General features: G+C 40.2%; 1 protein-coding gene and 1 long non-coding RNA gene across 6 annotated transcripts in view; one reads left to right on the plus strand and one right to left on the minus strand.

Moving 5' to 3' along the window:
• Positions 1-1,086: 1,086 nt before the first annotated feature.
• LOC105932478 (mitochondrial coenzyme A transporter SLC25A42) lies at positions 1,087-10,124 on the plus strand. The gene is made up of 8 exons (XM_012871670.3): positions 1,087-1,419; positions 1,886-2,051; positions 3,279-3,390; positions 3,622-3,647; positions 5,213-5,379; positions 5,579-5,695; positions 8,509-8,660; positions 8,762-10,124. Exons 2-8 carry the CDS (start codon positions 1,962-1,964, stop codon positions 9,085-9,087), a joined length of 990 nt encoding a protein of 329 aa, XP_012727124.1. The 5' UTR covers positions 1,087-1,419; positions 1,886-1,961; the 3' UTR covers positions 9,088-10,124.
• Positions 10,125-22,409: 12,285 nt separating this feature from the next.
• LOC105932441 overlaps positions 22,410-24,303 on the minus strand; it is a 60,607-nt gene continuing 58,713 nt past the window's right edge. For all 5 annotated transcript variants that reach the window (XR_004931701.1, XR_004931700.1, XR_004931699.1 and 2 more), the window contains one exon: positions 22,410-23,396. This is a non-coding gene — a long non-coding RNA (uncharacterized LOC105932441). The remainder of the gene's footprint in view (positions 23,397-24,303) is intronic.

The raw sequence follows: 24,303 nt of genomic DNA on the forward strand, positions 1-24,303 counted from the left end.
GTGGTGACTGGGATTCTGTATACTCCACACCTCTGATGTTCTATCTGTGTGTATTTTGTAGGTCTTACAGATAAGAAAGGTCTTACAAATAAGAAATTATAGTTTGTCATATCTGCCATATGCTTCATCTATAAAAGGCAGCTGTTTATATGTGGTGATTAACAACAACAACAATAGAACAAAAGTGCTTTTGACCATTAAAAAACTACTGTCTTGAAAAACATAGACAGATTGTTTTGTAAAGCTGTTTCACCCCCATAATAACATAAAAAAAATAAATTGAATTTGAGTTAGCTTTATTTATTTTTTTAATCAGTATTAGCCTTCTGTGGCTTGTTGATTTCTGTTGTGTGTGTTCTGTGATTTATTTTTCTTCTTCAGTACTGCATATGCTATTCTCTTCTAGAACCAAGCAACTATCTTGAGTGCAGGCCTGAAGTTATCACTGTCATTTCCTATTGATTGCCGATTTGGCCTCTTTGGCAATTGATCAGCTATTGATTATTTTCTTCATTACCCCTTCCCAAAAGGAACTTTGGGTGCTTTACACCCAAAGTTCAACAACAAACATGAAACTGCATGTAGTGCATTTGCAGTATAACTTTAAAAAAAGCATTCATTCAAGCAATAATAACAATAAACCCAATAGTTTGGCTCGGTTTATTTCAAACATGTCCATTCAAATAACAACTTTAATATGTTTAAGTCAACATTTAGGCAGATATATGTCATTTTTTTGTATGTATGCGTAATATATTATAGTCAAACATGGATATTGTTCGAAAATTCAGAACTGAAAAGAAAGTTGATTAGACATAAATAAAACAAAGTTGTTTAGACATAAAATATCATAGAAAGATCGAAATATCTGTAATGTTCTGATTATATTTAAAATACACAAATAGATCATGTAGAAAACGAAAGCACACCCTCAACAATAAAAAATAATGGCTACGATTGAGTTAAACAAACCTGGCAACCCAATGTTGCACATAAACTCGCGAGACTCTTCCCAGGCGACGTGATTAGCTCTGGGTATTGTAGTCCAAAACAGTGAAATCCGCCGTGTCCCAGATTGCTCAGGGCTGGAGACTCCAGAATAATCCTCTGTGCGCAGCGCAGAGAAGAGGAAGGGGAGGGAGCGCCTCCGTGCTGAGCGTTATCTGACTGACGCCCTTTGATCAACAACCAGCACGCTTTATTGACACTCGCCTTCTGCAAAACTTCACCAGAGACGTCAACGCGGACTGGGGAGACGTGAGGAGACACGGCGGTGCGCGTGCAACTTAAAACAGCGAGTGACGCCGTCTGGCAGTAAACAGGAGGATGTGCAGGACGAGCTGCGGCACGGCTCACTGACTGCTGAGCCATTTCAACGCGTCGACTGTTTGTAAACACGGACAGCTTGGGCCGACCAAGGTAAGCGTTCATGCGGTTATTAATACCGACCAAACCAGAGTTCATTGCAGGAAGAAGAGCGTCTGGTTATGTGTTGATTATTTCTTTTTGCCCAACTGTGAATCGCAGTTCATTTCTATTAGACGCGCCTGTTTAGACATTGAATGACATTTTATCGAGAGCCCGCTGCGATATGTGATATATATACTTTTTGCACCATCCACTGTCTATTTGCTTTTATGTAAATAATAATAATATTAATAATAATAATAGCAGCGTCGGCCTGATACTGTGCAACTCTACACCCCCGTGTGTTTACAAGGCAGGCCATTGGTGGAGGGGCATGGGCGTGAGAACATGCACGTACTCGTGTTCCGTTGCAGAGGAAAAAGAACCAGCGAGGAGGATGTTGTTGTCTCAGTGCAGTAGTTTTTAAGTGTTTTAACAGATTTTTTATTTTTTTTTATTTTACATTTCCCCCTCGCAGCTGTGCTTTTTTCGTTTTGTCCTGAAAGCGCACAGCCAGTGCTTTACGAGCCGTGGCAATCTTAGAAGGGGCACCGATGGCCCACCGTGTGCACGACCACCACCAGGGCCGCCTGCCTGTGGCCCCGACCGCCGTGCTGACCCTCCCACCGTCCAGCCAAGCAAAGGTGAGTGCTGTGTGTGTTTCTCTCTGTCACTGGGAGTAGACAAAAAAAAAAAAAAAAACGTGTTCGGACAAGTTGCTGCAGATGGGAGGGGTGTGTGGCATTTAAAATATTTCCTTTAAACAGGTGGAGATATTGGCACATACTTCTAATTAGTCCTGTTCTGAAATGTTAAGCAGGAAAGTTGACTATGTCACACAAGTATATTTAAATGAGGCATACAAATGATCATAAAAGATAAACTCGATTTTAAAGAGGGAGAGGGAGAAAGAAATCACAACAAAATCAAGAGATTAACCTTGAAAAAAGGCCACTCTGTGTTGCCTCTCACACCCCGCTCCTGTTATTGTGTCATTGTGCCTTTCGGTGCCTCCTAGCTGGCTGTAAACACCCAGTCACTGGAAAGCGCTGCTGCTGTAAATAGAAGTGAGATGCAAACTGATCCCCAGCAGGCCTGCATTTCTAAAGGAATACATCCACAGGCCTGTCCTAGAAGAACACTGGGAATATTGATTGGATGGGAAAAGCATAATTGGTGCTTCTGTTTTCTTTATATATATATACAGAAGCACCCATTATTATTGTTGTCTCCCTGGCTCTCCACGCCCTTTTTTCTCTCTCTGTCACCTTTGTGACTTTTATAATTGCTGTGTTCCGTCTGCTTTTCTGCCTGAACCAGATTGTTGTGTATGATGCGTCTTAATAAAACAGATTAGGAAGCAGGAGGTATACCAGGACACACTTAAAAAGAAAGATAAGTGGTGTTATGGAATAATTACAAGCATCTGAATAAAAAAAAATTATAAAAGTTTTATATTGTTGCCTCTGTAATGTGTTTGTCATGCCAAATACTTCCCTTATCAGCCAGCCGGAGCGTTTATCAGGTTCAGTTTTCCTATTGTATGCTTTCATGATAACGCAGGACGGAGCTCATTTTCTAAGAAGCACGGGCCGGTCTCATCTCATGTGATTCTTAAGTGTCTGTGCACCTAATCCTAGTGCATGCTGTAGGTTTCTTTCTTCTTCTTTTTTTACTTGCCCTAACCTGAGCTGACCAATAAGGCGTGGGAGCATTTGTCCGCATTCCACAGAAAGCACAAACACAGATAAAATGCGCAACTTAGCTTTGTTGTTTCATATTTACTCGAAATTGTAGCTTTTGCATGGTTATTATGTTGGATAAGACTGCGTCACTGTCTCACTGACGTGTGGATGAATGTCTCCAAACAGGACCTGAGCCCCACGTTGACCCCCTGGGACTCTCTGCTGTGCGGTGCGTTCGCTGGAGTCGTGGCCAAAACGGTCATTGCACCCCTGGACCGCACCAAGATCATTTTTCAAGGCAAGACCAATCTATCGGTCTACGTTTTTTATCTTTTTCCAGATATAGATGAGGAAAAATGTCTTGTTTGTCTGCGATTAAGAGTTTTGCACTGAACAACGGTTTTGCGTCTGCAGCAGAGTTCACGCTGTAACCGTTCCCGACTAATCCTCTTAGTAGATGTTTAGCCTACATGAGACGTTGTGTGTATCGACTCCGTGGTTCACTGTCTCTCTCTTGTTGTTTTCACAGTGTCCTCGAAGAGATTCTCGGTAAAGGTGAGCTTTTTTTTTATCTCTTAACTACAGAAGAGGAGCTGATAAAACGCAGGTTTTCACCACTTTGTTTGTACCCGCGGTGATAAGCGGAGCAATTGACCGTACAAGCACAAAACACCCTGATAGTTATGGACTCTGTCTCCACATTATCTAATCATTTCAACTTTATTTTTCAACAGTATTTGCTGGGATGTTTTTAGGGGAAGTTAGACAAGAAGAAGCAACGCACAACACATTGTGTCGCAAACGTATAAATATTCTTAACCCATGTTTACCCTCTGTCAGTTTGCTACCACAAACTTGAATGTATTTTAATTGGGGTTTATGTAAAAGACATACACAGGGTACTGTATAATTCGAAAGTGGAAGGAAAGGGACACATAGATTTAAAATAGTTTTACAAACAGAAATTTGGAAACTACTGCTCACCCCAATAGAAACTTAGATTTTTCCTTGTTCTTTAAAACACCTCAAGCTCCTTCTGATTGGATGAAGCATGTCTGTAAAAGTTTTGCCACTTGCTCTTAATATGAGTTAGCTGTAGGCTTTGCCTGAGCCATTTTATCACACACTTATATATCTATATGGTATTAAAACCATTCCATTCTGACTCTGGCTGCATCTTTAGAGTCATCACCTCGCTTGAAAGGGGAATTCCATCCTTTGATCTCAAGTCTTTTGAAAGGTTATCTCTGAAAGGTTATCTTTCAGTCTCACCCTGTGCCTGCTGAAGAAAAGCATTTCCTCCGTATGTCGTGTTTGGCAGTGGGGACAGTGTTTTCTGGGAGACATTTTACACAGCATTTTGTATGCAGGCCAACCAAATTCCATTTTGGTTTCATCTGACTGGGCCACATTCAAAGTTTAAGCTAGGCTTGTTTAAGGGTTTTCTACCCATCACTCTGCGGTAAAGGGCAGATTTCTGGAGTGCACAGTTTAGTTATCCTGTCGACAGATTCTCCCACCTGAGCTGTGGCTCGCTAAAGCTCCTCCAGAGTGCCTTTCTGATTACTGCTCTCCTCGTCTCCTATGCCTTGGTAGACTTGCCGTACGCTCTCCATTTTCACAGGGCTCTATGAGATGTTCAAAGCTTGGGACGTTCTTTTTTACGACCCAACTCCACTTTGAACTTCCTCACAGCCGTATCCCTGACCTGTCTTCTGTGTCCCTGGGTCTTTACGACGTTGTCTCTTAACTGATATTCTCTGACAGACCCCCTGAGGCTTTCACTGGACAGTTGGACTTAATACTTTTTTCAGATTTCTTTTTTTCGAAAATCACTGCCGATTCAGAGCCATGTGGTGCTTTTTGTTTATTTTTTTTTTCACATAAAATAATAACAAAATACAACCGAAGTTTGTGGTTGGAGCATGACAGAATGTTACGACGTTTAACCATAGGAACAGGAAATTGGTCACGCGTCCATAACAATGATGTTTTGTGTGTAAGAAAACTAATCTTTGTGACCTCAAGTTAACAAAGGTTCTTTACAAACCTCATTGTGCAATGCGAAATTGTCAGACACAGTAAGAGGATAACACGTGGAACTTTGTGGTGTGCTGCAGGAGGCCTTCAGGGTGATCTACTGTACGTACATGAAGGATGGATTCCTCAGTCTGTGGAGGGGGAACTCTGCCACCATCGTCAGGGTCATGCCCTACGCTGCCATCCAGTTCTGTTCACATGAACAGTACAAGAAGCTGCTGGGGGGCTACTATGGCTTCCAGGGCAAGTGAGTAAAGACTTTAAGTGGACGTCTTGTTGTGATATTTTCTTGTTTTTAGCCTTTGGGGGAAAAAAAAAACACGACGGTGTGGCAAGCATTATGTCCGCGTTTAGCTTACACTGGCACTGTTGCTTTCTCAGGCAGCTGGTTGGCGTTTACTTTTTGTCCTTCAGGATTCCTTACAGTCAATTGCTGTTTGTTTCAGAGCGCTGCCTCCTTTCCCACGGTTTCTGGCGGGCTCTCTGGCTGGTATGACCGCCGCCATGCTGACTTACCCTTTGGACATGGTCCGAGCCAGGATGGCCGTCACCGCCAAAGAAATGTAAGGTTCAGATCATCTGGTAGGGGGTTAGAGTACAAATGACTGGATACAGGCTGGAAATTATTCTGGCCATTTTAGACAGGATTGGATGGGTCAAAAAAGGCCTTTCCTTTTTGGTGCATTTGCGTCTAAATGTTGGATGTTTAGGATGATTGAAGTTCTGCATCTTGTTCTCCGTTATTTCTCTGATTAAGTCTGATTTGTTTGTTATTTTAGTTTCTTTATTAAAATGTCTTTTTTTTTTTGTTTTGCAATGAATTAATACCATTTTTTTTACACTTTGTCTCCATGTACCCAACACTAGTAGAAACGCTAAATTGTGATTTCCCTACCACACCACTAGTAGGCGGTATATTCTTTACAACATGGACATGCGTACAGACACTCTGTGCTTAAAAAGGCATCACCATTATGGAGACTTTCAGAGTGGCAGGGACTCAAATGTTCATACGGACAGACAATAAGGTTCAGGGAGGGGGGCAGCTGTTCGTATGCACATATGCACATGAGCGGCCGGCCTGGCTATGTAAACAAGAGGTTGGAGAACAACACAGAGAGACAGTGTGTGACGTATAATCATAGTCCTTCTAAAAAGATACCTTTAGTTCTTCACAAAAAATTCTTTAGTTCTTTATATCTAAAATAAGGACATTTTGCTTATTGCTACTTTAAGCAAAAAGAAACATTTTGTGATTGTCCTCAATTATTTACATTAAGTAAACACATTTTACAATTTTCCACTCTGAGTAAACATTTTCACAATACAGTAATGTTTTAGCCCACATTGGCTCATTGAAAATGTGCCAACCAGAGTACAATGACCGCCAGACTGGATGCAACTTTTAAGGCTCTTTTGTAAACTAATGTTCAAAATTTGACTTTCATAAGTCATCCAGCTTTGACTCTTTGACTTCCATTTTGGTGAAAACAGGAACAGGGCCATGGTGCATGTGTTCCCTCCAGAATGTTTATTAATAACTGGACTATGTTTAGATTTTCATCTCAACTTCAGTTAAGCTTAACTGTACAGCCTAACTTTGAGTTTAGCTTATTTCATATCAGTTGATCTTGTGTGTAAGTCTGGTGTCTTCTTTCTACTTATGTTGACCACCGTCACACCCACATTTCCCCATTGTGGGACAATAAAGATATTTCTATTCTATTCTAGTCAGCTGACGGCTTAGCCAGCTACTAAACAGTATCAACAAAACAAACCAGGACGCCCTCTTCCATTACTCCTCCCTTTAGTCGTACAGCTATTGGAGGCTAACAGAGCTAATGATAATGCTGATTATGTTGAAGCCAGACTGATGCTGTTAATTAGAGAAAAAGTAACAACCCTGCTGCTGCTGTTGATTGCTAAGGGAAATATAATGCAAAATTTACAGAATGACAAATTCTTCAGGGCTGCAGCTAAATACACATATTGAGCAAATCTTTGTTTACACGGTAAATAGATATGTATTGTTTAGTGCCAAAGCCACGTTTGTTTTGTAACACATTTTATTGTCATATGGATCCTCATCCTTGATTTCTCTCTCAGTAGTAATTGTATCAACATCAAATTGACAGGCAAATGAAAGTGCACAGTGGCACACCAAAGATAAGCAATTACAATAAAACAATTGCACTTCTGACTCAAAGGTACACACTTCCATAAAGGTTATTAATACCTATCCTAAGTTTTGTCTTATCCACTGTGTTGCCTAACAGGGAAGTGACACATTACAATTGTAACTTTCCTAAACAAGGGCTGAATTGGCCCCTACTTACTGCTTTTGCCCCAGTTAAGGAAGTTAAAATAATTGTCATATTGTAATTAGTCGTATGTTTTCTCTCAATTAGAAGGAACCCTGTGCCTTTAAGAAAAAGCTTTTCCCTCGGTATTGAAAATTGGCATAGATTATCAAGTATTTTTCGTGGTACTGGTATGAACTTTGAAATTTTTAGTATCATGACAACTCTACCCCACTAGAGCACTTCTGCAATTAAGCAATATCTTGATAATGTGAGCCGATAATTCGGGATTACACAGCTACAGTCTTGCCTACATCATAATAGTTCATTTTGGGTTACAGGAAGTGTAATATACCAAACTTTAACCTCACTGTTAATTTCTGATCTTATTTTCTTGCGCTAGTTTTAATATGACAAATTAATGGCTTTTAATCATGGACAATATGTTTCTTGTCAAATACCTACAACTTTTCAACATCAGAGAACATCCAAGTTTCTTCTTGTCAAATTTATGAAATGAATCCCAACATTTCTGAGTTTCTGTGTGGAAATTTACTCCCTTGTGGTCAATAATTTATTTTCTTTAATGTATGATGGCCCTGATACGATTTCTTTTTTTTTATTATGAGAATAAAGTCATAATGGTACCAGAATAAAGTCACACAGTCGTTTGCACAATTGTTTTAAAGTTCTGATACTAATAATAATGTGATGCTAAAACGATTTAACATTTCCATATATCAATTCCAAAGTATACCTCTGCAAGATGCTCAATATTCTTCATTTTAACACTGGTGAAAGACTGCATTGTTTTGTAAGAGTTTTCACAAAATTACTACCTTATTGTCATAATTTAGGGGGCCTCGCCTGTCTCTGGCACTGTGTTTTTGGGAGTTGCAGGCTGTAAAGTTTGGGAATCTCTGCTCTAAATTGATGCTCATGTCCTTCTCACATCTAAAGAAAAACACAACCCCACGGCAGGTCACAGCAGTTGTTGGATGTTAGTGATATCATACTCAATGGAAAGCTGTTATTTCTAATAAATACTTCTTTTTTTCTTTTTTTTTCTTTAACAGGTACAGCAACATCATGCATGTCTTTGGGCGAATCTCCCAAGAGGAAGGTGTGAAGACGCTGTACAGAGGTTTCACCCCCACCATCTTGGGTGTTATTCCATATGCAGGGATCACATTTTTCACCTATGAGACCCTCAAAAAGCTCCACGCAGGTACTCACCATGTCTCTGTCTCTTCACGTTTGGTTTCAACTCATTTAAACAAGATTGGTAGGTGATGGCCATTCACACCCCTGCCATCTCTCTTACTTTAGATAAGACAAAGAGATCTCACCCTTACCCTTACGAGCGCTTGGCATTTGGAGCCTGCGCGGGCCTGATCGGACAGTCGGCCTCGTACCCGCTGGACGTGGTGCGTCGGCGCATGCAGACGGCCGGAGTGATCGGCTCCTCCTACGCCACAATCCTGGGGACCATGCGGGAGATCGTGAAGCAGGAGGGCGTCAGGCGGGGACTGTACAAAGGCCTGAGCATGAACTGGGTGAAAGGGCCCGTCGCAGTGGGTATTAGCTTCACCACATTCGACATCACACACAACCTCCTGCTGAAGCTGCACCAGATGGGCTACTCCATCCACTGAGTCAGCTGAGGACGCTGAAAGAGCGCTAACGGAGGGAAAGTACAGATGACGCTGGCACAAGGAATGGGAGCCCAGCCCGTTTTCGTGGCAGTGACGGGTATCTGCTCTCTGCAGGACCATCCAACAACACACTCCTGTTTCCTTTTACAGAGGATGTCCGAGCTGTGAGTGAGCTGACAGGGGGTCTGATTAGCAACAAATGCATTATCACAAACTTGGCTTAACGCAAGGTGATCACTAACTTTGCATAAGGGCACTCAAAACAATGTTTTTACCATCATCAGAGTGATCAAAAACATGTCTGAGAAAACATGGCACCACTAGTATGATACATGGTAAAGGACAGCTTTGTAAATGACGAGTTAAAATGCACTTTATCAGAATTTTCCTGATCTTTATCTTACAGTATAAGCAAATTATTGTTTTACTAGCTTTTTTTATTTTTTATTATTTTAAACAAATACACATTTTAAAAGTTTTTTTTGTCTTTATTATGGCAAAGAGCGTGATGATGCTGGGTATCTGTGTGCAGCTAAAGGGTGATTAAGTAAGTTCAAGTTCTGTGACGGTGCAAGGGAGGATTTTTCCCATTGAAAGGACAATTGCAGCTCTGTTTCCCATTTACACTATTCCATCCTTCCATCCTTCCATCCATCCATCCATCCATCCACCCACCCAGCACTGTGGTGGTTCATCTGTATCTCAAATAACTGTTTTAGAGACGACGCTAATCAAACATATTACAAATTAAAATGTATCAATATGAAAGACTTTTGTCTGTATGCAATATTGTTTAGATCTCAGCATATCCTAAAATGTATTTGCCTGCATTGTTTACAGGCCTTCTCAATGGCGTCACTTGATTGTACGGATTGTCCTTTTTCTTTTTTTTTTTTTTTCTTTTTTTTTCCAGCGATAATTTTCATGTGTCTGGAGGAGAAATCGCACCTTTTTTTTTTGCCACATTTCAGAGGGGAAATTTGCCCAGAGATGTTTACAGTATGTTGACCGTGCAATAAATTTATTCACAACATTGAGCACTTTGGTGTTTTGTCCACTAGAGGGAGATGTGCGATAAGAGAGTGCCATTAGTGGCATAAATAGCGAGGGGCGTTTGAATTAAACATCAACAAAAAAGGGCAGGGATTACAATTTTTGGGTAAATTTAAACAAGTTTGAGTGAAATTGGCAGCTTATGGGAAACAAATTCCTGTACAAAAGCTGAAAAAGCTTTTTTTTTTTTTTTTGAAGTGTACCTATTTATATTCCTTCACTGTTCTGCTTTAGCTGAATTTTACAGATTTATAATTTCATGGCACTTAAAATATTCCGTCTTTATATGAAAAGATCTTTTTTTCCCCCTTGGATAATCGTAGAAATTTTTATTTTATTTTTTATTTAGAAATACGTTTTATTCCCCTAGTATTTCCTCTGTCACTAGATGGCAGCAGCGAACAGCTCCACCTACCTAAGCAGCCCAACATCATTAACGATCTAATTTTCATGGCCTGAACTTGACCTTCTACCCACTTAATCCAGTTTAACAGTTATTTGTTTTATATAAATGATTGCATTTTATTCAATGTTACCTGCATTTTTAAATTTCTGCCTGTTTTGGTGAAGCAGTTTTAACCTTAACTCTGTACCACAATGAAACATGTGAAGACTAATATTTTGCAGGTTGAAAATTAAAAACAAAAACAGGGTTGAATACGTAACACTTATACATAGAACTGGATATATCGTAGTTTTTTTGCAAACAAGTCGTAACACAATACCAATAGCATTAAATTTAAACAAAATAAACACAAAAGTGTGTTATGGGTATTTTATTTAATGCCTGCACTACAAAGCATTTTATTAGTAAAACTTGAACCCAAATGACTATTATTATCAAAATTGTATTTTCAACAATTTTCTTTCATCTATTAAGTCAAAAATACAAGTTTGATAACCTTAACAGCAAATACATGCCTTCATATTGTGTCCTCATTTTTAGATAGATCTGCATTTATTTGTCATTTTAGGAAAACATCCTTGAACAAAATCTTTGTCCTTTTTGCTGCACCAGTCAGTTTATGTTAGCTGTGAGCACATTTGAACTGTGTGTGTGTGCCCAGTCTGCTGCATCGTGAGATTTTTATCCACCAAAACACCTTATGGTGGTTGGATGTTGTCTCTCGAACTCCAGAGCTCAGAACGAAGGGGGCATTCTCTCTTACCCCTCAGTCTCGCCATCTTTCCTGCCGGTCGACCTTGACTGTGAATCATGGGATACTCCTGCCAACCTACCAGCCTGACTTTGCAACAATCGAAACAATGCGACCGACTGAATAATGTGGTTCAACGCTGGGTGCTCGCTAAGGTGAGGATGAGGTGTTGGAGCAGGAGGATAGAGGGGGGTATAAGAACGATGCTCCTTGAAGGCGCCGTTGCCATAGGTAACCTGGATCTGTGCCAACAGAAGGGGAGGGACCATTTGCATGTATTCAAATCTTGCATGAATAATTCACTTTGAAGCCTCTGCTGGAGTGTGAGCAGACAATGGCCGCTCACGCGTACACACACACACAGATGCACAGAACAAAATGCTCACCAGAAAAAGAAAATTGCCTTTATATACACACAGAGACCCTGGCTGGAAGGGTGTGGGAAAGGTGATGAGGTTATTGTGGGAGGTGCACATGAATATAACCCATCCTGGAGGTGTGTTTGATATTTAAATGCTGAGATAGTAAAAATTGCACACAGCTTTTTTTCTGCATGTATTTCACGACAATTGAAAGCACATAAGCCGAGGCCTTTTTCCTGCCAAACACGGTAGTGTGTAGAGACTCAAATGAAATGCTTGCTGTTATTTCTGCATGAAAGAAAACTAATTTTAATAATAATTTTGTAATAATGTTTATTACTCGTGGTAAATAAACAGTAAAATACAATAGTAATAACACAGAATTTAGAGGTGATAAAGTCAAGCAAAGTAATTTAATAGTTTGATTTAAAATGCAATAATAACACTGTCAAAAATTGCAGTGCCGATCATTTAAATGACAAAATACTGTAAAACAAAGACTTCACTATAACTGCAATTAAAAATACAATAAGTTTTTGATAATAATAAATGTATTTCTCAGAGGCCATTTCTGATACGGCTTGTATGGATTTCTGCCCAGGGTGGCAGGGAAAGAGGGAACAACCATGGCAAAGACAAAATAAAGATATAGTCAGTTGCGCCCAAATGAAATTGCCATCTGATTCATGTACTTTCAAAGAGTCTTTAATATGTTTGACTGACTACTTCAAAACAATAATTACTCAGACTTTTAGAGCTCCATTGCGTTATTCTGAGCTGAAAATAATAAAGTGCTGTTATTTTAGGGAACAAAGGAGAAATACGTTGTCAGTGCTTTCTTGGAATTAGGATCACCCACAGAGAACCGGAGGCGTTCAGTAAAAAGCCAAGGCCAGTGTCCCCACCCAAATAAGTGCAGGGTAATAGTGTAGAGACAGTAAGCATAAATCACAAAATATAAAAATGATCACATCTGTTCTCTCATATGTGTCTGAGTTTTGATTTTCCAACATTTTCATTCTATTTTCGGTTCATTCAGCATTATTTTTAGTGCGTAAGCCTGATTGCATATGCTTTAATGGCTAGGGGCGGTGGTCAGATGAGTGTGAGTGAGTCTTCTGGTTCATTTTTCTTTTGGATAAGGACTCTTTAGCCAAATCAGAAGTGAGTTAGCATTCACATGATACATGCTGTCTGAACAGTTTAGTCAGTACAGAAGGAGGTAAGAAAAGGAGCCTGGATGCTTCCTTTCACAGTTCTTTTAGAATAGAAACCTCGCAATGTACCTTACCGGCACTAAGGAGCTATGAAGAGTCCCACAATCTTTTGCCTGACATGGCGCATAAGCACAACCCACACCATGAAAATTACGCAAATGAGAGAAGAGAGAGAGAAGAGAGTTTTTATTTTTGGCCTGGAGAGAAGAGAATGTGTACTTGTAAGTAGCACCATGTCCTATTTCACTTATTACATGACTTGTTGGTCATTCATGTGGATAAGAGGCCATTGGCCATCACCGCCTTTGTTGTCTACAGCAAATAATATGTAATAGATAGTGTAACAGTGTAACAGTGTAACAGCAAAGTTTTAAATCAAAGGAAGCAATGCAATCGCAAGCTGTGATGTGAAATAAAATGTGTGAATAGATAGATAGATAGATAGATAGATAGATAGATAGATAGATAGATAGATAGATAGATAGATCCTCCCCACAATATAGTTCTTACTGTTGACCTCATGAAAGGTCAAGGAACAGGAAAAGGAGCTAGGAGCTATAATTTGACGTTTTTTCTTCTTTCAGCTTTTTCTTTTCCTCTTCTCTTTGAATTTCCTCTAAGCCTCCTTCAGATGAGTGTGTATGTATGTTCTTAAACCTTTGGCTTCCATGTGACATCATGCTGGTCTCTGATTGGTTGCAGGATTGGATTTTCCTCAGTGGAAATGGCCAATGAGCACTTTTTGTGTCATTCTTCATCCAATCTTCGTGATACGTGTCACTCAAAGTCACACCCTTTGGAGCTCAGATGAATGTTTCTCAAACCTACTATTTTTTTGGCTTCCATCATAACTGACTCAGGCCCTGTGCACAAAAGACAAAATTTTTTGGTTGAAGCAGAAAAAGTTTTGTTGTGTTTCCACTGTTCATTTACGCCACAATGGCATGATTTGAGAAGGGACTCCGTTACACCGTTTCAACGTTTATGCTAGTGTGTTGTGTACGGAGATCGCAGTTAAAACCTTGTCATGTCGATGTGTTAACAAACGGAAAAAATGACCCCATTTTTCATGGATCGTTGTCATATAAACAGGGCCTGCACCGCTTCTTTGAGTCCCGATTCTTGCAGGACCCAAGGTGGTTGGGAGACATCCAAGAGCACAAGGGTCAACCCTTGGACGCACCAAGGGTCATCCTTCAAATTTGTTGTCATTTACCCTAACACTACTGATAATTCATTTAGAGTAGCTTCCTGGCATCCAGCTGCCAAGGAAGGACAGTTAAATTTACAAAATAATTTTTAAAGAGCAGAAAATGAGACATGTCTGTCATTTGACTTGTGGTAAATCCACTCGGATGAAAAGACATTCCAGCCTATATTGTGGGATACTGCAGAAGCCAAGCTGGCTGCTTGCCATGCACTCTGAAGGTCTGCTCTGCATCGGCCTCCCAAGCAGCAGCCTCAGTGGAAGCTTATCATAAATTCAGAGGTATTAAAATGCCTCTGAGGGCATTTTATCAAACACAAAGTGGACCTGTAAACGCTTCCCTGTAAAATTCCCCTTAAAAAAAGCCACAAAACGGATGAATAAATTCCTAATTGTGCTTCTGTGACTGTAAACTCATAATCTACAGTCTTTCTGTGCATACATGGTGATATTTACAAGTGCTGTAGGACACTCACATGGTGACCCTCTGTCGCTCTCTCTCTCTCTCTCTCTCTCTCTCTTTCTCTCCTCCTCTGCTCGGTCTTGTTAATTTTATAAGATCCAGCATATTGCCACTTATCAGCTGGCAGCGTTGTAAAAGCTCTGAGGTCAGTGCATTACTGAGCTGCTGGGCTCCTCTCTTCCATTAGAGGGAGTGTTCAGGCTGCACTGGCCTTCACTCAATCAAACACTAGCTCCAAGTGCACAAGAGAAGGCACACACTCTTTCACACATACAAAAGGAGACTCCTTCTCTCCTTCTGTTGTGCAACAACAGGTACAATACTTTGGTCTGACTATCAATAACTAGCATTAAGTGCGCATTATTAACAAAGTTAGAAATTTCGAAGTCGTGGAACCACCTGATTATCAGGAATTAGCAGCCAAACAGCGCTCAGTGTCTGTCAGTTTTTGTTTTATGAACACCTGCCTGGTGAGGTGAGGTATTCTGGAACAACAGATGAAGGAGTGAATTTGCCTACTGGCGTTCTCAAACAGCAAGCCCTGCACACATATACACAATAAACACAAACAACGTCTTTCCAAAACACAAGAATTTATTGACAACATACTTTTACTTCAAGTTTAGAAGCTTCAGTCAACATGTTCTTTAAAACGGCAAGTAATGTTCAACCAAACTGCTGAGTAAAGTAAAAAGAATGAGGAAAAGGAATAAACTACAGAAAAAAACCTCAAAAGAATAAAACTAAAACCAAGAATAGTAATGGATGAAGTGGTATCACAGTTCAGTGTGAATGTCCATGTTTAAGAACCCTGGCCTGTTTTGAGGGATTGTGATTAAGGTCAAATTAGCTTTAAAACTGATCATGGACAATTAGTGTGTGCAAAGAACCAGTTCACAAAGCAAAGCAGAAGGAAGAATAAAATATCACTTAGTTAAAAAATATAAAAAATTATAAACAAATGGCTGAATTAGAGCTCAAAAACCTTTGGAAAATTGATTCTTACCATTTTGTCAACTGACCATCACAGAAAGTGATGGACTACTACAAGGGCTGCATCCTTCGAAGGTCGCATTTTTCGGCCGATTACATCGCAGCGGGGCAACGAAGGCTGTCCAAGTTTGAAGGCTCCAAAAAAATAAAATAAATAAAATAAATGCGGCCGACAAATATGTTCTACGTTTCCCCAGATTTAAAGGATGGGTCCAGTGTATAATTCATGGCCCACCCTATCCCATGATTCATTGCAGGTCAAAATTAATTCTTCAAGTGGAAGCTGCGATGGCGGCGCTGAGCAGCAAAAACTGATGAAAGTTTTAAATATATTACACTTTCTGTGACACAAAATTAACTTTTAAGATGTTTTTAGGATGTAGTTTTGTAAAACTCAAAAATATATTTTGGTTTATGAAGACAGAAATCAAGTGCTCCAACGTTGGTTGAGATGTCAGTGGAAGGGAAACCTCTTTGTCAACCTAATTAGGGACACCGACTCCTCTTGGGGATCTATAATTCTTTCAGATTCTTTCCTGCCGGAGCTCAGACAGCCAGATTCAGGTGGCGAGTCTTATTTTGTAGCTCTTACGAGGTCACTGGGATTCCAGCTGTGAAACTCCACCTTCCTGGGAGCTGTCAAGAACATGAGTTAATGCTGTGCATTCTGGGATTTGGAGTTTTTACCAGTGTCTTTTGTTCTTTGTGCGTAGTTCAGTCCTTGTTTGCTCTCATCGCTGAGGACCACACAAAGTGAGGACTGTGCCTTGACATCCATAGACTTACTCTCATTTTCAAGCCTTTCTATGACCTAACCCTGACCTTAACCCTAACCTATACCAGTATATATACCTAACCCTGACCTAAACTTAACACCTTAGTGGCTAACATAACCTCTAGCCCAGAAAAAAAGTCAGGACCACAAAAAGATCCTGACTTTACATCAAAGTCCTCACTTTGCTAGTAAAATGAGCAAAGATGCTCTTGCTCAGCTGTACAAGTACACACACACACACACACACACACACACACACACACACACACACACACACACACACACACTGGTGTGAGTGAGATGTATGTATGTACTTGCTGCTTTTTCTCGCTTTCTCGAGCCTGAAGGCGGTTCATTTGCATTTGGTCTTTTTGCATTAAAAGAGGGTAAATGCATGGCTTGCTGTATGCTCAAGCTGCACCTGACATTTCCACCACTTGGCATTTTAAACAGATTTAACACCAAATGAGCCGCAGCGTCCTCCAGTCTCTCGATCAGGTGAATCAGATGATAGGTGCAGGCTACAGCATGCATAAAAAAAGAGATTCAGGGCAAATTGTTGATTTAATATATATATATATATGTGTATAATACAATTTATTTGAGTGGAAGTGGATTTATTTATTTTGTTGAAACATGCAGTTGTGACATTATTCATCTCAATCTGGCAGAAAATGGGGTGAAATTACTGGTTTATTTGTCTGGGAGTGCAGAATCAGGGTGTGAAAACTTCATGTCAATGCAGACTGTGGTCTTTTATATGTGCGACTGTCTGCGTTTGATTTGCTGTTCTTGTCTTTTCACGCCATTAAAACCTTATGTTTTGACTTTATATCAATAACAGACAACTTTATGGTGTTCAACACTATTTTTCTCTTGTAAATGTTTTTTCTGCGTATTTATACAGTACAGGGACGCCCTGTTCTGCCTTCTCACTGAGCGTGTTCCCATAACTAAACACGTCCCCGCACGGTGGCTGGGAGTGCGGTGGGTGGACAGCCAAAGAGGAAGAGTTTGCATGAGAATAGCCAAGGTCCTGTGAACCTTCTGCTCCCTGTGTCCACATTCAATGGCATTACTGCAGTTAGCATGACAAACTAGACTCCAAGTTCTTGGACATTTAAATGCAGCCCCCCACCTCTCCGTAAACCCCCATCGACCCCCACCCTCCCACATAACTAACCCTCATCTTGCTCCTCAGAAGAGAACGCACACACAAAGCTATTCAGCACAGGGGAACTATCAGAGTTACAGCATCCCTGATTTAAATTGTTTGTCTCTTTAATAAAATAAGCTGGGATACACATTCAGTAAAAGTAACATCTTGTATTTTCACTACAAGATTGTTTGATTAACTAATTGTTTGACTAACAATTAAATTTAGCATCTGTTTATGATGGGACAGAAAACTGATGGACTGAAGCTGCCTCTGTTTAGAAAACATTCATTTGAGTTCTTCTGCATTGGTGATGTTACGTGTTTTTTTTTTTTAGGTTTGCATTTAAATAAAAAAGATAATTTAAAAAAAAAATGGTCCTTCCCATAAAACCTGTTAACCATCACATATTTATATCCTATGATGCACAAATAGTTTCATTCATCGAATTTAGTTCAGTTTTATTTTTAAAAATCAACATATAGGCATAACTCCGTAAATCTGAATGTTACGGAACAGTTATTTTTCAGTCCAGTTTAGTGAAACTGATTCTAATAAGCTAGAATATGCATTCCATTGAGGCTTGGTTGTCTGATTATTAGCACTTTTTGAAATGTTTAAGCAGGTGTTGAACCCACATTTCTCAAGAACTCTTTTTTTTAATTGTTCTGATGTGACATTTTTAATCTTGAGTGTCATATTCTCTTTAGCTGTAAGCAGAGAATTGTCGTGATTTGCAGAAATAAAGCCTTGGAAACATCAATCTGAGTACTAATCTATTTAACATGTTTGACTAAGTTGCTGAAATAAACTTTTCAATAATAGATAATATAAAATAATATACATTTGTATTATATACAGATTAATTACACTCTTAAAGTGTTTATTTCTGATCATTTTAATGATTATAGCTAAAGGACCCCCAACTTTCCATTTCTCCAAAAAATGTACACAAACTTTTCTTATATAGATATGTTATGACATTGTAAGGAAATATAAAGTTATGTGAAATGCTGCTGACTTGACAGTTTCTCCAGAAGACAGTCACTGATACCATCACCATACACTGAATAAAAAGTATTTCCAGGCTCAGCACAAGCCAAAAATGGCCACTGCTAAAGAAGCTGGCTGTTCAAAATCCAGTATGTAAACACATATATGAAAAGTTAAGTGGAAGGACAAAATGTGGTAGAAAAAGCAGAATGTGTTCAGGAATGTTGGTTTGACCCAAAAGGTGTAGACTGTGGCTCAAATCAGAGCTTTAAAAAGCCTCTTTGTGTTAAGCCACTCATGGACCTGAGATGACGCTTTTGCTCTGTGGCCCAAAGTCTTCTTTTCAGAAGAAATTCATTTTGCATTTCATTTGCAAAGCCAGGTCACACAGTTGGGAGGAGGAGTGCAGCAGCGCAAATTTCAAGTAGCTTGAAGTTCAGATAGATGTTTCCACAGTCAGAAGGTAAGTATGCATGTGTATATTCAACAGTAGACTGATAACTGAAAAGATAACATTGTATGCTTTTGGGAATAACACTCTAGTATTTACATTTTTACATTTTTTATTATTATTATTTCTGCATCCATATCTCCTGAAGCCCCTGCTTGCACCACAGAAGAGTTTGACAGGAGAACTTGAAGACTGGCATTGACCAACATTTATGGAAAACATAAAAAGTTTGACTCAGCTTTGGCTTTTTTTCCAAGTTCCATCAGAATAAACTATACATCTGGCAGTAGTTTGAATATTAACATAATCATTGTACAGAAAAGAAAAAAGAAATTAAACCGATAAAATAGTTTGACTTATATTATGTGCACCAAATTCTCATAGCACTTTACAATGCACACTGATCTAATTCAGTCTACGTTGAATTTAAATAAACCCAGTTCATATCAATACCATCTAATAATAAAGTAGTCATGCTCAGATCCAACTACATACAGTCCGATATGATACAAAATATTGTGCAGTCAAACAGAAATCCGTCAAAGAAATAATGCTGAGTGGTTAAAAAGTTATTCAACTTTAAAAATTAAGTATAACTACAGGCCATTTACCATTAATCTAAGAATTATCTGCTGCTTGAAGCATGTCTCTGTGTTGTGTATGCCCTGTGCCTTGTGATGACAACCGACCAGAGACAGTTACATTTCAAAAACTGATGTTAAAAATAAGTTTTGGAGGATTAACATTTTCAGAGCTTCACATAGTATCATGTTTTCTTTATTCTGTATTTTCCAACTTGTTCCATTGTTATCATTATTTGCATTTATTTCAACTGGAAAGTCCCACTGAGATTAAAAATGTCCTTTACAGGTGAATCCTGACCCAGGCTGGTGGCAGCACACACAGTTACATGACAAAAGGAAGAAAAATAAATTAAAATAAAAATTAACTGTAATTAGAATTCTACATCAAAACAACGAGCTAACCTAATAATCTTGCTACTTTCTCTTGTCTTCAGATCTCTGCGAAATGATCCATCAATCCATTCTCTATACCCGTTCATCAACGCAGGGTCGCGCGGGAGCTGGCGGCTATCTTCAGCGGTCGTTGGGTGAAAGGTGGGGTACACTGCAGACAGTTCGCCAGCCTGGACGTAAACAATCATGCACAACACACTCACACCTAAGCAACATTTAGAAAGTCCAATGAATCCAGCAGTCGTGTTCTTGGACTGTCTGAGGAAACTGGAGCGTGCAGAGAGAACTCAAGCATGCACGGAGAGAACATGCAAACTCCATGAAGAAAGTCCCCAGGCTGGGATTCGAATCCCCAGACCATGTTGCTGTAAGGCTAACGGTGCTACCACCCGCACCTGTATGCACATCTGTAAAACACAACAAAACACACAGACACACGGAAGGCCGAAAGTGCCCCAAATCTAAGCGTAACATTTTAATTTGTATTTATGTGTATGAATATAAACATAAATTAGTAGTGACTTATTTATTTGTCAGAGTTTGTCACTCTTGTTCCCCCCCTCCAAGCAGGACAGAACGCACGTGCACCATTAAACCGGTCCCTAGTTGTTACACGACCAGCGAGCTTTGTTCGTCCTGCTGTTAGAGGCCTTTGTGTTGTTAACGGCCCAGGATGTGATTAGAGGCCCTCCGTTTTACAAACAAACAGCTGAGCAATTACAAGACAATTAGCAGGCCCCCGAGAGTTTATTCAGGTCAATAATGGGCCGCTCTTACGACCACAGGATTTACCGTAAATACACTGCGGCTGGCTCTTCATAAAACATGCTAAGGTTGTGTGGAAAAATCCATTAGATGTAATTGTAAAGGGATAAACAAATCTCAATGATTCTTGTATGACGATTTAAAAAAAAAATCTTTTCTAGTGATTTTTACACGAAAAATAAAGGTTTTGTGATAAAAAAAACGAACAAACGTGGCAATGATCTTTCAGCAAAGGCTACTTTTTTTTTTCCGCCTGTCTTCACACGTGCCATCAGGACGGAGCGGACCCTGCCGTCAGGTTTGTACACTGTATACAGACTTTATGTGACATGATCCGTAACTCTATCTATAGGTGTTATGCTATCATTCCCACCATTAAAGAGGTTTTCCACCTTCCCTGTGACCTCCGCCTCGCCTCACAGGACACAGAAAACGACCTGATAGCAAAGTCTTTTACTGTACAGGGGGGGGGGAGCCGGGATGTGTGTGGGCTCATAGCAGGGCGTGTGCGGTCGGTCACTCTGCGGCGTTCTGGAGCGTCCAGCTACGGGGGCTTTCCTCCAGTGAGAGTGGGGGAATCTGGCACGGCCAGTAAGCATGTATATCAGGCCATCTCACGGCTGGCTGGACGCTCCCTGGGTGGCCCGCTGTGGTCAATACTGCACTGGTGACTGGACACACAGAATGGGATAATCTGCTTTTCTTTCAGGGGCCACGGTGCACACATACAGGTCTGCCTTTTATTCCGGGCTGACCATGGAGGCTATGGCTGGCCCGGTCCTATGATTTCAGGTCAGGACCAGTCGGGGGGGGGGGTGGAAAGCTTGGACTGAGAAAGGGGACAGTGTTGTTGCAAAGGGGAAGGGCTGGATGAGCCCATTTCAGCCAGAGCAGTGGAGCTCACTGGGAGCACTGGGGCATCGCCTCCGCTGGCTGTTTGGAGGGGGGGGGGATTCACAAAAGCTAGAATTTGTGTATGGGTGGTAATGAATGTGCATCTTTGTTCAGAGGTTCCTTCAGCTCCAGCAACTCGTTTTAACAACCCTGCTGCTCACGTACAAAGACGCATAATTGACACCACAGATTAAGGCCACTGTGGTTTGACTGTTCTCCCAACGCATCAGATGCTGCAAGAAAAATCAGGGATAAAATCATTTCAACACCCTCTTGCGCTAAAACTGGGGCCTTTTCTCTAATAATACGTCACATTATACTGGTATATAATCACTTTAAAGCAACAAAAAAAAAAAAATTTTTGGAGCAGGTCTGTGTGTTCGCCGCCTGCAGTTCTGGGCTGATGACCAACAAGTTCCCTCAGATCACATTAAGCAACACAAGTAGGTGATTTTAAATGGAAAAAAAGTGGTAAAAACCTGCTTCTATAACTGGAGCACGGACATTTTAAGGAACAAAAGGCACTAAAAAGGAGGAATATTTGAGCTGCACATGAAAATGCATTTTGAACACGTGTAGCAGGAAGTATAAGATAAGTAAATGTGTCTAAGTGAAAAATCAGACCAAATCTCGATGCTTCAAAGTTTATAGCAATGAGATTAAGATTAAACATAAACTCAGACAAGTAGGGTTAAAATCTCCCTTCTTTTGTGTGAGATTATTTGACAAGAAGCAATCTACAAAAAAATTATCCAACTCAACCTGTCTGGTTGAAAAAAAAAAAATAGACACCAATATTCCCCAGGTACAAACAGACATTAAAGGAAGAAAGACGGAAAAAAAAGCAAATGAGGCAACATTTTATTTCTCATTTGTATCAGTTTTATTTGAAATTTCAGAATATTTTGACAGTAATCCCTGGATTAAGATAAATGTATTTCACAATGACGAATACACAGCACCCTCAACTATGAGCACCTTCTTTTTTTGGTAATAGCATAATCTCACAGTGAAAAAAAGGACAAAATCAAACGTTTAATTTAAGAAAAATATTTAAAATTTTGAAAAAAGACCCTACATCAATTCTTGGCACCATCATATTAAAATAAACCCAACTGAAGTGTCTACTTTTTATAAAAGTAGACATTACTTTTATAGATTGAGTGCTAAGGAACGTTTGCTGAAGTGAAAGGTAATTTTCTACACTCTTGGAAATGAGAAAGACAAGAAAACATCCCAAGTAAGGCAGAAAAGGATTAGAAAAAAATTACCAGCTGGGTTAACATGTCATATCTGGATTGAGAGGAATAATACAAAATGCAAAAAAAAAAAACCTACCAGAACAACTACAAACCAGGCTGGACGAGGACCCAGTTTTATGTTGCAACCAGGCAAAGCGAAGAGGATGGTAAGGGAGGTGAATTAAAATCTCCAAAGCTCACTGGGAATAAGTTTTTTTTAGTGTGCGATTGTGCTACTGCAGAAAAAAAAAGGGAGGCTTTAAATGTGGAAGGTGCTGTATCTGTAAAGGCTGTTCTTAAGGGAAAAATAGAAAAGCGTCCTACTGAACAATTTTACACACAACAGACTATAAATTACAGACATGGCTGCTAAAAAAAAAAATGCCGATAAACCTGACACAGCAGATCTAATTTACACAACCTTTAAACTTACCTTTTCGAGCAGCTCCTTGCAGCTCCTTGCTGTCTGCCAGAAATGATCATGCAGCTGGGAATCTGGCCAAGGCTAAACATGTTTAAGTAACTAGCTACAGGAAGTAGATACGCTTTCTTTTCCAAGGCATGGCTCCTTTTTAATCCTCATGGTGGCAATCCACAGACTGCATCTGTGAAGACATAAAATATGGGGGGGGGAAATCATGTTAATAAAGCAATGTTCTTCCGGCTTTCTTGCAGAAATACATGAAGACACTAACGATTTATTTTTTTTAAAGTGAGGCTGCATAATTTCTGCTTATATCACTTCAGCTCTGCACGTGCGTCTAACAACCAGGACGCTGGGTGTGTCATCACCCCAGACACACGTAACTGTTAATGTTTACAGCGGGGGGAGGAGGAGGAGGAGGAGGGGGTGCGCGTTTGTTTGGGCGTCTATCAGCTGTCTGTATCAGTGCTCTGCGAGACCCCTGAGCTAGCAGACAGCCAGGGGTTAAAGGTCAAAGCAGAGGCTGTCTGGGCTTCCTGGCTGACCCCATCGCCCGCGAGCACAAACACGCACATATGCATGCAGGAACCGGGCGCTTTCGCGGAGGGAGGGTCGGCTCAACCGTCTACCCAGACTAATATCACCTCTGGGACTAGAATCCAGACGAAAATACATTGACCCCAAATCCCACCCCACCCAACCCCCCCACACGGATTTGCCCGGTCATAAAACTGAACCCGGTGGTGCGGCGTGACGCAGACAGACACAGCAGAGGCCCAGAGTCTGAGAGGAGCCATCTAATTATCTTTCAGGGCTGAGTTAGAGGGAAGCGCGGAGGACACCAAGGAGGTTCAACTAAGCCAATCACGTGCAAGCTGACAGCATCGGGCAGTCGCTTTAGCCAGGATGGAGAACAAACATTAAACTGTGAGGTGGTTATTTTTAGAATGTGAATGCTGGATAATTACAATGCAAAAATGCACGACGTGATCTCTTTATCTTAATTCAAATTTTATTTAGCTGTGCAAAGAGCCCGAATGATAAATGTAGTATAAAAGCATGGCATATGCCGGTGGTACAGAAAAAAA

This window comes from Fundulus heteroclitus, chromosome 9 (genome assembly GCF_011125445.2).
Source record: "Fundulus heteroclitus isolate FHET01 chromosome 9, MU-UCD_Fhet_4.1, whole genome shotgun sequence".
Lineage (NCBI taxonomy): Eukaryota > Metazoa > Chordata > Actinopteri > Cyprinodontiformes > Fundulidae > Fundulus > Fundulus heteroclitus.

Excerpts from the sequence above, each read along its gene's own strand:
- LOC105932478 (XM_012871670.3), top strand. The coding sequence starts at position 1,962 with ATGGCCCACCGTGTGCACGACCACCACCAGGGCCGCCTGCCTGTGGCC. Across the intron at positions 2,052-3,278 it reads CACCGTCCAGCCAAGCAAAG|GACCTGAGCCCCACGTTGAC; the intron begins GTGAGTGCTGTG and ends GTCTCCAAACAG. Across the intron at positions 3,648-5,212 it reads CGAAGAGATTCTCGGTAAAG|GAGGCCTTCAGGGTGATCTA; the intron begins GTGAGCTTTTTT and ends GGTGTGCTGCAG.